This window comes from Coenobita brevimanus, chromosome 34, assembly GCF_032717465.1.
Source record: "Coenobita brevimanus isolate Jiangsu-jjx chromosome 34, ASM3271746v2, whole genome shotgun sequence".
NCBI lineage: Eukaryota > Metazoa > Arthropoda > Malacostraca > Decapoda > Coenobitidae > Coenobita > Coenobita brevimanus.
The window spans coordinates 1747265-1762125 of NC_136987.1; the positions used below are offsets into that span (position 1 = coordinate 1747265).

The window sequence follows — 14861 nt, forward strand, 5'->3', positions numbered from 1 at the left end:
GGTTGTGCATACTGTTAACTGTATTTTTCTCCCTCCATACAACTACCGTATGAAGCTTTGATAACATTTTAAAGGAATTTTTTTTAGAAAAGAAGTTTAACCCAATAATTAATCACTGCAGTAACGGTAAAAAGGTATAAATGAGTGTTGAACGAGGTAAACGCACATTAATTTTCGGGTCAGAAGTTACTGTAATATGGCGCGAAATTTGATTAACAGCCGTGTGCGTCATTCTTCTTTACGTCTGGCTAAACACTACCCGCGGTTTCACAGACGACCTTGGCCACAAGCTTCCCGACATGACACAACACATGCGCGCAAGCCAAACTGGGAAGCTCGACTCCCCCTCCCCCATTTTTAATTAATTTCACATCGTAAATACTTGGTCGTAACTGATGAAAACTGAACATTAATTCAAAAATTTTTGCGACGACAAATCGTAGGGACAGGTGGCTGTGGTTGTGGGCTTTCATGCTTGCAGCATCATTCACTAATTCATTCATTGCCCCACCTTGTGTATCTTGGTATAGGTGTACCATCGATATACATCAGACAATACCAATATCCAGATCAAAGAACTCACTCGGTTCAATTTTCACACTCATTGCGGCCCCTCCACCCTCATTCAATTACAGAATTCAGCCCACCTACTCAATACATTTCCAGCACCTTCCACATTCCTTCTCCTGTCTATTCTTCTGAGCTTCCTCCACATCCATAACAACAACATATAGCTTCTTTCCCTACTCTATATACTTTTCCACTAAACACATTCCAGTCTGCAGTCCACTGAGTTCACATTCTATTAAGACTATTACTATTCATTGCCATCACAGAAGCATTTCATGTACCGTAACTTTCCATCATTTGATCAGAGCTGGTAAACTTTTTACTGTGATAATAGAGTTCATTGGAATGTGAATCCAGTGAACAGCAGATTAGAGATGTCTTTTGTCTTTCTACAGCCTACCATCCTCCTGGTGGGGAACAGGGAGGGAGCTGAGAGGACCTTCATATAACCAGGCAGCTTCACCACTCAACTATCAGTGGAACTACATGAAGGCATCCCTCTCTCGCACCAATGCACAAAGGAAGCACATACTGTAAAATGGTCATGCATTCAGTAAAACACAAGCATCTACTTCTTGTTTTTATTCAGGTACATATTATAAACAAGAGGGAATGTTCAATGAAAAAATAAAGGTGAATGTACCATGAATGGGACAAAGTGACAAGCAACGTTCACTCTCTTAATACAAAAAATGCCTTAAGAAATGTACAAGCATATTTGCTCCCAACCCACTCTGAGGTGTAAGGCCCAAGGTTAGGCTACAATGGTACAATTCAAAAATGTCCAAAATTTCAAAATGTCCTCAGCATCTTAAACTCTCAGATGCCACTTATTTTCGTTTTATTCATTTATTTACTTTTTTTGTTCATTTTCTTTATTTTTTAATAATTTTTTGGGGCTAGCAGTTAATTTTAATCAGAAGGATTTGTTGAGCTTCTGTATAAGGTGTACTGGAAAGAATGAGAAATACAGCATATTAAGATGGTTTGGGAAATGAGAGAGACTACAAATGTCACCAGCGATTAGGGAAACCAAGGAAGGGATTGAAGGATGGAGTGGAGATGTATATGAAAATGGGAGGTGAGGGCTGGAGAGAGGGCAGTCTGATGGTGGAGGACAGGGTGACACGAATGCAATTCATTTGTGGCCACCTTTTCTGTTCTGGGATTAGGTAATATGTCTGGCTATAAACTGATACATGGATCATTCTTGGAGTCTCCAAACACCTCTCTTCAGCTCCGGAAGACCATTTACAGTAAAAGGTCAAAAATACATCTTTCTAAGTTCAAAGCCTCTCCCAAGTTTAATAAAATTGCCTTCAAGATGGCAAGACTAAAAAATACAAATTGTCAGGTGAAAAACTAACCTATGGACTGTATGAATTAAATGAACATGTGGATTTCTATTACACATTTATTCTAACCTGACCAATATTCATAACCTCTTTCAGCTCAATTGATAGGCAAATATAGTTAAAGACTGGAGGGTGGACTTAATAAGCAACCAGAGACTTGGTCCATCCTCATAATTGAGTCTAATTGAATTTTATGCGACCGTGACTTAGTACAGTACTAACATTGTCAGAGTGGTCCAATTCTGTCTGGTGAAAGCAGAGACAGTACAGTAGTGAAAGGCTTAAGATTATACCTAACACCTCCATATACAGTAGATGCTCAATTTAACAAACTTATTCAGCCAACGCTCATTCTGTTTCCTCAAATTTTCCGCGAAACAGAGTTCCTTAACGAAGGCTCAATCAAAGGGAAAATTTTCTGGTACCGTATGCTTGCACAGAGTGCAAGTGGATGGGTGGTCCATGACCTCGGGCACTGTGATTTCGAATAATTTTATGGGAAAAATAGCATGTGGACATGAGACCCATCAAACCCTGGTAATTTTTTAACCTTAGAGATATAATAAAGGGAAAATTTTGAAGACATATACTACATACACAGCTAAAATAACAAAAATATGGTCAGTCACCTTAAAAACAGTAGATGACAGGCCTGATGGACTTAAATAGCAGGGCTTCCAAGGCACAGCAACACACTTCAAATGCCCCCGCCAAACCACACGTGTTTAACGGTTGCCAATGTTGTATTATTCCATGCTTTGACGAAGAAATTTACAGCCTGTTGAATGTTATATTTCTCCCAGAATGCAGCAATAGTCATTATGGAGGGGGTTGCAAGTATGCCAGGTGAAGCAGGTGAGTCAGATGGGGCTTTGGAGGTGGAGAGGGAGGTGGCTGGTGAGTAATACAAGGCTGTAGTGGAGAAGGGGATGGTGGCGGGCAAGTCAGGGAGGTGGTGAGGGAAGGATCTTCCATCTCCACCTCGCTACTGCTCACGTTTCTGGCAAGTTCCTTCATCTCTTCTTGTTTGTCTGTTTCATTCCTCATTTTGTTATGGTTGTATTTGTAGTACTGTATAACAATTTGGCATTCATGAAATAACCATTATTCAAGTGAATCCAAACGTTCTTATAGAAACTGGGTATCTATTCTAACTTAACGTTATTGCCAAAAACGTTATTGTCAAAGTCGTTACTGGTGAGATCTTACTGTAGACTCCTCCTGTGCACCTTCCCCACAAGCCTGTAAGTCACGATGGGCACGTTGTACAGGGAAGGGGGTTGAGTAGTCAGGGAAAAGAGCAGTTTTGGGCCACCCCTTGCCTCTGCCTCGCGTATTGTGGGCTAAACTCACAAATTCAAAGTTTTATAGTTATGATTCTTGGTCACTTGTGTACTATGCAATTTGCACACTGTGCAAGCATACTGTATTTCAAGGAATTTTCCACTTAATCCTTGAAGGGAACCCTAACCTAGCAAACTATGCTAACTCTTAATGCTACACACAGTAGTCTGGAGCCATAATTAATACCCCAACAAATGCATTATTGTATATGGAATTTCCTTAACAGAATTATACTCGTTTTAACAGATTTTTTTTTCTCAAATGATGCAAAAAATCATTCCATTATTACGGACTTTGCTAAATCAGTGTTCGTTAAATCGGGCATCTACTGTACAGTGTAAAGAAAATTTACAACTAAGATGAATCAAATCACCTGTATAAGCATAAATGAAAAAAGATTAGCATAAATAACAAAAAAAAATTTGGTGTTTCATAAAGAATGGATTCCAGTCAGTTTTCTCACTCTGATATGTGCAAGATTCACCTATGACTAGACAAAAGCCCAAACATGCCAGTAAATTTCCCTCTCAGTTCTCTACACTATGATGCTGCATTTTCCATATTTGCTCCCCTATCATAGAAAAGTAATTGGAGTAAAAATTTACAGCTGTGTTTACAATGACTAAGATCTTAAACCCTTTTATCCTAACTGATGGCCTAGTACAGTCAAACTAGAGAGTTAGTAACTAAGGAGACAGACATTCTTACACTATGAGGCTCATCGAATTTCATGTACCCACAACACAGTATTTAAGTTGTGGGAGTGGCTCAGTTCCATCAGGTGAAAGCAAATTAACTGTAGTCCATGTGTAAAGTGGCTAATGGCTGTAGATTAAAGAAAACTATCAACAAACAATATTAACACAATAAACATACTATAAAATTTATTAACAGAATCCCTGAACCTGCCTGCTTTCTCTCATCATCACCATCATGACTTCTTTTTCCACCTCTCTCTCTGTCATTCAATATTCTGTGCTTACTGACACTATCATGGGGCAACTATCATCATCATTATCATCTAGACTTCTTTCCCAGCCCTCTCACTCTCTCAATATCCCGCACTTACTGACGCTATGGGAACGTGGCAAAACTAAACTATGATTCTATTTTTTAGCACTTAAAAAATGGAATCAGCTTACAGTTAATGAAAAACTGCATATTATATACAACATGTGAGGAATTACTGACGAATATCGGTAAACTATCTCAATGCTCAATTAATTTTACACATATCAAGAAAGAACACGCATGTCACCTGTGTCTTAACTTTTAAATGATGCCACACCAGATTTCCCTCATCATCCTTACTTTCCACTTAATGTTTGCTTTGTTTATCAAGGATCCAACATGACTGTGTGCAATGGCCTTGGTCACCTAATGGCAGCTCTCTACACTGCTTGATCTCCTTCAGAGTCTATATTCAGTTCCTTATCTCTGGGCACACTTTCTATGACCATGTTCTAGGTCGTTTTTGGTTTACCTCTCAAAACTTAACCCTCAATTTTCACACCTCTTACCTCTCAGCCGTTATTATGAGCTTATTTGGCTGAGTGTTACTACTGTCACCATGAACTCTCTCATAGACAACTTTAGCAGCAACTGATTTGTATTCAAATAAATGAGTCATCGAAGCCAGTGCTATAGTGATGCCATGCTTCCTACTGTAAAGTTCCCTAACCCCTGCTCAGCTGATCACCAAGTACAGTCAGACAGGAGGAGTAATTTGTCTAGTACAGTAACCAAAGACATATTTTTACCTCATAATTATGACAATGAATTTCATGCACCCACAGCCTAATATGCAAACCATGGGTGGCCCAGTACCATCACATAAAAACAAATCAACAATAGGTAAACAATCATCACTTATAAACAGGTAACATTCAGATGTATGTACATCCAAGTCATGACTCACAGTTACAAATGTCAGTATAAATGTCAAACACTTTTCTTCCTAACAGTTTCAAGAACAAAATATTAAACAGTTTTCGGTAATGAAGGGGTTTACAATGCAGACCAGGCGACAACAAAATTATGGACAAAGTGCCAGACATAGCACAACTGATATTTCTCAAAGCTAGATGTTTGGAAACTGTTGTTCTGTGACAGCTTGGGCATGGAGAGGGAGACTGGATTGTACAGGAACTATCATTATTTCTGCAAGACTGACATAAAATTAACATACAAGCAAACATGACATCACTGGTATGCAGTGGGCATTTATACAAGTTTGATGTATGAATTATGTCCATCTGTGGGTATTTCTAAGTCTCACCTCACACTAATGTATCTCTGAAAGTCTGACATCACACTGGGATACTTTTTGAGTGCCTGACCTCACACTATTGGTACTTCCTAAAGCTTGATGTCTGGAATCTGTCATTCTGTGACATCATGGGCATGGATAGGGAGCTCATGGAGGACTGTGGTGCATGGCTGACATTGCCCCTAAGGAACTCCACCATACCAAGGTTGCCCAGGCTGCCACTGCTGCCACTCCCGCCGCGACCACCCATGCTTGGACCAACACTGCTGCTACCCCACCTGAGGAGTAAAAGGGAAAATGGAGACTATCTATCTATCTATTGCCAGACGCCTTAATCCCTTATTCGGGGTGGCCACAAACAAATCGCCTCCATGTCGCCCTGTCCCCCACCATTTCACTGCCCTGCTCCCAACTCACACACCCCGCTCTCATATACCTCTCCACCCCATCCCTCCATCTCATTCTCAGCCTCCCCCTCTCCCCCCCCCCTCCATCTCACACACATACACTCTCCTCGTCAGTCTCTCACCCTCCATCCTCTCCACATGGCCAAACCACCTCAGTGTGTTCCTCATAACGCTTCCTATCACATCCAAATCCACACCACAATGCTCCTTTGTATCCTCATTTGTCAGCCTGTCTCTCCCTGTGACTCCACAGGCTCCTCTTATATAACTCATTTCCACTGCTCTCACTTGGCTTGTGCCCTTCCAACAATGACCCAGCTTCACGTACATACATTAGAGTTGGTATCACAATACCGTCATGTAGCAACTTCTTCACTTACATGCTCACTTCCCTGTTTCTTATCACTGCTTTCAAGGAACCAGCACACACATCAATATAAAAGGGTCACACACTAGACCTGAATTAATCACCCATAACCAGACCTACAATGCTGCCATCACACGTGATAAATGGCGGCTGGACAGTTCACTATGGTACTGGACATTTGACTCCCACATGCTTTGCTTCTGGGTAACTCATTACTGTTTTTTTATCTGCAGGCCACCTCACTGCTATGCTATCTAGCTACATCAAACTTTTATCTAAGGTAAGGTACTGTAAAGTAAGGTAATCATTTTGAGATCTAAGAAAAACAACTTATAAAGTTGCAAAATGACATAGCTGCAAGATGTCCTAGTAATGAAATACCAGTTTTGGGTTACTTGAAAGCTAAATGACCAGTAACAAACTGTGCGAAAACCATGTAAAAAACCAAATACAGCAGTCGCTCCCCTTTTGGGGAGCCAGTTCTTGCCTTACAACCAATGACATTGATTTTAACCCTCTTCAGGTACAACTGGGTCTGACAGACCTGGGATATTTTTTCGATGGTAAAGTTCAGTAACTTATAGATGCCTGGGATCCCTGTCCTCAAAAGCTTCCTAACTTTTTGTGCCCATGCAGGGTGTAGGGGGGTTACCTTTGTGTCTCTCTCTGTTTTTGCAATATATCACTCAGAATTGCATGTCAGCTCTGTGAGACCCAGGTGTACCTGAGGAGAGGTGAGAATTTTTCACTATGAGTTTGAAAGTTGATTCTATGTTGTGTGGGATCCGCTATGCCCATTATGAAAGTCCTCCATCCCTGAAGTTGTGACACAAGTGCTAGGCTCATAGTTTTTTTTTTTTTTTTTTTAATGTGGAGTGAAATGAATTAAAATCTATTCACATAGTTTTGTAACTGATAAGAGCTAATACACTGTAGGATATTCAGGAATTCATTACTGGTATATAAAACATGTGTGACACTACAGCTTTTTTTTTAAAGCTGGGTCTAACAGACCCAGGTGTACCAAGGTTGTATGCAAAACTGTAGGTCCACCTGAGGAGGGTTAATTTCTTGCTTTCTCTAGACAATTTCTGGATGGAGATAATTTCTAAACTAGAAGGGTTACATATAGCTTTCAATAACCCCTACACTATTAGATGTCCTTCCTATGTTATGATCATCTGACACTGTTGCTTTGTTTCCATTTGATGGAACTGGACCACTTTCACTGCTTCAATATTGCCATGGCTGTGTAAAATTTGACGAGCCTTAACATGTGGATTGCGAGCCACAGCTCAGGCTGGGTAGCGTCATATTGCGAGCTACGGCTCAGGCTGTGCTGGCCATGCATCACTGTACACAAAGACCCCTATGCAAACTTACACATGGCGCTACACAAAGACGGAGAGAGAGAGAGAGAGAGAGAGAGAGATTTTTTCTTTTCACCAGATGATGCCCTGGATGTTTATCTTCAAGTTATAAAAAGCACTAATCCCGAGCTAACTTATGCATGGCCCTACACAAAGACGGAGAGAGAGAGACAGATTTTTTTCTTTTCACCGGATGATGCTCTGGATGTTTATCTTCAAAAAAAAAAAAAAAAAAAAAAAAAAAAAAAAAAAATTTATTTTTTGCGCACTATGGAGTGGGATAAAAAAAGGTAATTGCGCAATCCATGAATCAAGTATGACACAAGAATAAGTCTTCTTGGTTACTTGTCAAATTTATCTTCCAATGAGACTACATTCGGCCATCAACTAAGCTGAAATGGGGTTACAGATCTTTGTTAAGTGAAAACAAATCTGCAAAGATGTCCCAATTAAATGCAAACTCTATCACTGGATAAAAAGGGTTGAAAATAAAGCATTGCAAGTAATGGTGTTAATGCAACATGGAGGTGAAAGTGAGTGAAAATGCAACATGGAAGCAAAGGTGAGGGTGAAAATGCAACAACATGGAAAAACTGAGGGTGATGATGCAACATGGAGGTGAAAGTTAGGGTGATAATGGAACACGGAGGTGAAGGTGAGGGTGATACTGCAACATGGCGGTGAAAGTGAAGGTGAATGGTAACAAATCTACTGGTACCCTTCTTTAGTGATGTATAGTCTATTGCATATTCTATCTATCTATTACCAGATGCCTTATCCTGTTAGGTGAGATTTGTGTCAAAATATAACCTCATGGAGGTATGTCTTGTGCCTTAATCATATTCTATTTCCAATTTGAAACAGTTTTTTAATGACGCGATTCACATCACTACACAACTTTGGGAGGTAATTTTTGTGGCATGAATTACTGTGTAGGGGCCAAACAGATACACGACAAAGGAGTGCAAGGTGTACTGTGCAATACAAATCTGTAAGGAAGAGGTGCTAGAAAATCCTCCAAGGTCAGAATAATACAACCTCCATAATACATGCCTCAGTAACGATGTCAATGATGAGCATGACCCTTGACCTAATTTTCCACATCATTATCCTTGCTATAAATATTTGACAAACTCCTTCACAAACTTATCTCCACTATACCCTTGCCTGTCCTTGTCACTAACCTATCACCACTGCTGGAGGTGCGCCAGCTCTGCGAGTCACCCCCACGGCTGGTCATGCCCGAGCCGCCGATGCTGCTGCTGATCATGGATGAACTGCTCCCAAAGTTGCCCTTGCTCTCACTAACACCACCCCCAGTACGCCACGAGTCACCGCCGCCACTACTATACCTGCTGTGTTACATGAGGCCAATATTTACCTAACACTACTGTACCTGCCATGTTAGATCATAATCATATACCTGCTGTGTTATAATGCCAAAACTTTCCTAATGTACTGAATCTCACAAATACATCAGAACCTATACATCATCAATCATCTGTAGCTGTTCAACAACATGATGAAAGCTGTTACTATACCTGATGCATCAGAGCTAATACTAGAATTTGCCTAACATTACAACTAGACATTCAAGAAGAGATGGCAATTTTTGATCACGTTATAATGCCAGATTTCACTAACATGTACTAACTCACTCAAAGACCTTGTACCTATCCTTGCACTGTGTGCACACACAATTTTACACCGAATACAATTAACAAACAGTGAAATATACAGCATGCACACCAAACATGTGCAAAAATGTGCATGTGTGCACTTTAGGGGAAGAAAAATATTGCAAAATTGTTGGCAGGATTGTTTACAGAAATACTACTGTTGCTCACCTGTCTCTGGAGCGATCTCTGGAGGTCTGAGAGGACATCAAGCTACTGCGATGGTCACGGTCATCTCTGGGTGTCGAGCGATCCATGCCTCGTCTGTCATCACGCTCTCTGACCTCTCGTCGATCGTCATATCTAAAAGAAATTAAGATCAGATTCAGTAACCAATCAAGTTCATCTATCATCATCATTTTCAGTTTCACATCTGCCTTCCACGCAACTAACAAACTAATCAAAGTCTGCCCAATTGTGACACATCCAACTGTGAAACTCTCAGTTTATCCTTCAGTCAGGTTTTTACCAGGGTCTCTGGATCCTCCCTTACCCCATCCAAGGGTGGGAAACAAAGCATGATTTCTATGAATTACCACTGATTTTCCATGAAACATGGGTCAGATACTGATACACAGACAGACAGACAGATAGAGAAATCTACCTATCTATACTGTATCTTTATCTATGTATCTATCTACACATACAATGCACTCACTAGTTTCGCGCCTAATGGTACCACAATTGCATCGCGAAACTCGTGCGTATACTTTACAGGTAATAAGTGGTAACTGGGTCCAATGGTCAGCCACGTCCTCCCCCTTAGCTACCCATTGATGACAATACCATCATCATCATCATCATCCAATCCAATGTTGCCCCATGAGGAATGTTGGAGCCTAGGACTAAACAAGATGGTCCTGACATTTAAGTTGAGAGTGACCAGCCTCACTCATCCCTTAGTGGCATTATGTAAGCAATAAACCCAACCACCCCTCGGATATAAACCTACAAAGGCTCAATCCAATTGGAGCACCTTGATTACCCACTAAACCACCAGGCGCCTTAATTTGGTTATACAGTATGGTTACCACCCTACAGTAAATGGTTTCCTGGTGTACAGGAAACCATTTGGCTTGTCACTAAGTGTAGACTCACCCATAGGAAGAAGGAAGAGGAATGAATGAAGGAAAGGAAGACAAAAAAAGAGTGTAAAGTCACCTGAAAGCAGAAGGAAAAGGAAAGGATGAAGGAAAGAAAGACAGAAGAGGAAGGATGGAAGGATGACCGGAAATGGCAGACACCCAAAGCAGCATTACATCAAGTGGATGGTGAGGGCCCCCACTTACCACCAACACAATAACGCTACTATAAATTACGTACAGTTAATCAGACATATATTGCTGAACCGTAACACTAAAGACTTTACTAACACTGACACATAGGCTGAACTGCTTGATCAGGCTTGAGGATGAGTTCTGAGGCTGGGAGCAGTGGTTAGTTACCACCCCCCTCACTACTCCACACCACCACTGCTGAGTCCTCCAGACCACCACTTCCAGATGCCTAAACATCAACGCCCTAAAAATCCAGCGGGAGCTCATCAAGCTCACCAAAGTCATGAACAAGTGACTGAGGAGATGCATATGTGAGCGATCACTTGCCGCTGGGGCTCGCGAAACTCTCTGTAAAATCGCAAGACTCCTTGCTGAGGAACACAGCATCACAAAACTGCTATTCGTGAAAATAAATTTCGCGAAACTAGTGAGTGCACTGTATAATATACAGTGCACTAACAAAAATAAAGAAAAATATAAAGCTGGCCTAACTGATAACATTATTAAATCAGAACTCTTTTTTTTTCAACTGTCAGACTGCTAAACTCTTCTGGATGGGGTGCCTAGATATACTAAGGTACCAGCAGACTGATAAATAGCCAAGACAGACAACCAGATGTTGCTCGTGAAACAGATAACTAATAAATCAATACTGTCTTTACCTGCTAGATCCTCCACTAACTCCACTGGATGGTGCACCTCGAATATCATCTCTGCCACTGCCTCCACCACCTCCACCTCCGCTGACGTGTGTACCATGGTTGTGATCGAAGCGTGATGGTTCACGTTCGTAGTTACGATCATCATTGTAACGCCGTGACATTGGCTCATTCAGGCCCCTACAATCAGAAAAAGTAAAATCATCATAATGACTAACAACAACACCCTGCTCCTTATTCTCAACTAATCATGATAAGAGGAACAATTCAGGAACATGTGGCCTGCAGCTGGAGACTTGGCATGTCTGTGAAACTGTCTGTAGAACTGTAACACTTCATGTGGTGCTGCTCAAGCTTTTATCAGTCAGACCTGGATCTTCACAGGAATAGAATCATGCATGTACTACACGGTAGGATGCTGTCCTGGCATTGGGCATCAAGGGGTCACAGGGTGTCATGCTGTGTGACATGGTTGTAACTACAGTACATTCCATCTTTTTACAAGCCTAGAGTCAACACATCCATCCATCCGTCATCCAATCCTACGTTGCCCCATGAGTAGCATAGGAGCCCGAGGCTAGGCAAGTTGGTCCTGACATTTAAGATGAGACTGACCAACCTTAATCATCCCTGGGTGGCATAACATGAGCAATAAACTCCAACCACCATTTGGATATAAACCTATACAGGCTCAATCTGATTGGAACACCTTAATTACCCACTAAACCACCAGGTGCCATAATTTGGTTATATGGTTACCACCCAGTATAGTAAATGAGGCATTTTTTGTAGCACCTCGGAAAGTCAAAAGGGTTTGGGTTTCCGCTGTTGGAGTTTACAGAACGCTAAGCAATAGCACAGCCAGACAAACGAGCACTGTGAGCCTCGGAAGAACAGTCGTACATAGCCAGTCTGCAAAGAAATGAGATGACAACTTTTTCATAATGATATTTTATGCTCCTAAGATAAATGTAGGAGCATTACTTACAATTTTCGTTCCATTCCGAAGCAGAAATTAATGTCAGTAGGAACCATTTACTCTCCTACTCTTTTCAAGTACTGTAAGCCCAACCTCGCAGTGGATTTGTAAACTTGTTTCAATGGATGCAGTTCCTGCGGTAAGACATATGATAACTCGAAAATTTAGGGATCCAAGCACCTTTCACGGTTTGGAAATGCATCTATATCCCTCAAAAAACACATAACATGAAAATACTTATGACTGGCTGAGACGTTACGTAAGAATTTTGTAATTTTGTACTTTCGTTGGAACGAAGCCAAAACCACAGTCAATTCATCGGATGCGTCGGCCATTTTGGGGCTGGAGGTGCGAGAAGGTGCAAGACGGAACATTTAAATAGATTTATTTTCGTAATAAAATACATTGTTAGAATTCCTTAATGTCATATAGTCATTAACATGATTATTTGTTATCCATTATATTATAAAAAATGAATGGTTATCTTTTGATATTGCGAATTAAACACCATGCTAAACTCCCTAACTGGCTACACTCCGCTACACAACACACTGATTGGTAGTTTGGGTATGCACCACTGCAGAGGCAAACTCCTCGGTGAGGAGTTTGACTTTCCAACAGCGGAATCTCAATCCCCTTTGACTTTCTGAGGTGCTACAAAAAATGCCTATGGTTTCCTGGTGTACAGGAAACCATTTGGCTTGTTACTCTGCGTTAAGTCACCCATAGGCAGAAGGAAGAGGGAAGAATGAAGGAAAGACAGAAAAGGAAGGAAGAGAGGAAAGGGCTGACACCCAAAGCAGCACTACACTGAGTGAGTGGACAGTATATATATATATATATATATAATATATATATATATATATATATATATATATTATATTTGTATATATAACTTTGTATTATATATATATATATATATACACACACACACACACACACCGCAAACCGACTTAGGACCTACACACACAGAATTGCTATGGGAGAGTTGTCTGTCTTTGCTCTGTGTTTCCACCTCTACCAAGTGAATTTTTTGGGCAAGAAGTAACTGGCAATTCCTCTGGTGTTGGCAGGAGGTGGTGAAACACTGAGCACGTCAGTGCTTGCCCAGAAACAAGAGTGGAAGTATATGTTCCTGTCACTCCAAGCTTAAACCTCCCTCTTTTTTCGTATGCATTACTGTTTGCCCTGTTATTTTCCTAGAGTCGAGTTGTCATGCCTGGAAAGTACGGCTCAAGGGATGTGAGGGTCCGTATCACTGCATGGAGGCAGGATAAAGTCCCTGTCTACATGATTTGTGAATGTACTGGACGCGCAAAGTCAACCGTCATGAAGATTCTGGCTGCAGCGCATGGCCTGCCACCTGATGTCGTACCAGAGCACAGGTATGACAGTGGAAAGTAGAGGACGACTTCCAGAGGTACAGATATGCTTCTGAAGAGGGAAGTAATCAAGAATCCTCGACTGAAAGCAGTAGAACTGAAGAGAATGCATCCCCAGCTGTTACAAGAAGTCTCAATTCGAACTATCCAACACTGTTTGCAGTGGCTGAGTGGGTAATTATTGCACTCCAATCGGATTGAGCCAGTGAAGGTTTATATCCAAGGGATGGTTGGGGTTGACTGCTCATGTAATGACACTCATGGATGAATGAGGCTGGTCACTCTCATCTTAAATGTCAGGACCAACTTGCCTAGCCCAGGGCTCCATCGCTTCTCACTGGGTAACATAGGATTGGATGATGGATAAATGGATGAGTAAATAAAGCACCGACTCACCTTCTCTGTGGTACGGGTCCAGAGTCAAATCGTGACCTGCCTTCGGGCGTGGGCCTCTTGCGGTCATCAAAGAACTCCCTGCGGTCACGGTCATCTGCCGGTCGCTTGAGGCTGCGTCGTGTCTCCTCGTACCTGTGGGAAGACGCAGCCCTGTGCACATTAGCACCCAGGGAGCCTTAAATCAGTTCAACTCATTTTAAAGGATGCCATAATTCCAAGGGATCCCCATACAGAGGTTGGCCATGGTACAATTCCAACTACAAATTCTGTTCCACTCTTCATTTAAAAGACATCATGCTTCATCTTAAAGCCTGCCCATAATAACGTCGGCTATTGTATACCCTAACTACCTAAGCACCCAGGAAAATTGGATATCAAAATGTAACACAACATAGGAATGGACAAAGTTACACACAATATAGCCTGTCACCTTGGAATGGACAAAGTTTTACACATATCTGAATTAAATACTAGTACAAAATATACTAAAATAGTAAATGGGATTATCTTAAAAAATCATCATCATCATCACCATCATCTGGGCAGGGTGAGGAGTAGTAATGTCCAGACAGCCCGAGTTTGCCCGCTCCAAGGGGCCACACTTCCGTTCATTCATCATCAAGCCCCTGGAATCATGGCTCTATCTGATATGCCAAAAGCTTTCACCACATTCTGAAGCTTCACATAAACTTATCCGACTGAGTCAATCTACATGGAAAAAAAAAAAAAAAAAAAAAAAAAGAGAGAGAGAGAGAGAGAAAAACAGGTGCAATTTTATATATACATACATATATATACAGTCACCTCGTA

The 14861-nt window shown here is 41.2% G+C and overlaps 1 protein-coding gene across 1 annotated transcript in view; it reads right to left on the reverse strand.

Moving 5' to 3' along the window:
- Nucleotides 1-1148: 1148 nt before the first annotated feature.
- The window catches only part of LOC145396097 (uncharacterized), a 41594-nt gene continuing 27881 nt past the window's right edge, over nucleotides 1149-14861 (reverse strand). Inside the window, exons 13-17 of the mRNA XM_080269563.1 lie at nucleotides 14052-14201; nucleotides 11298-11474; nucleotides 9530-9661; nucleotides 8867-9034; nucleotides 1149-5816 (exon numbers count right to left, since the gene is read on the reverse strand). Of these exons, the coding sequence (XP_080125689.1) occupies nucleotides 5615-5816; nucleotides 8867-9034; nucleotides 9530-9661; nucleotides 11298-11474; nucleotides 14052-14201 (829 nt within the window). The 3' untranslated portion in view covers nucleotides 1149-5614. The remainder of the gene's footprint in view (nucleotides 5817-8866; nucleotides 9035-9529; nucleotides 9662-11297; nucleotides 11475-14051; nucleotides 14202-14861) is intronic.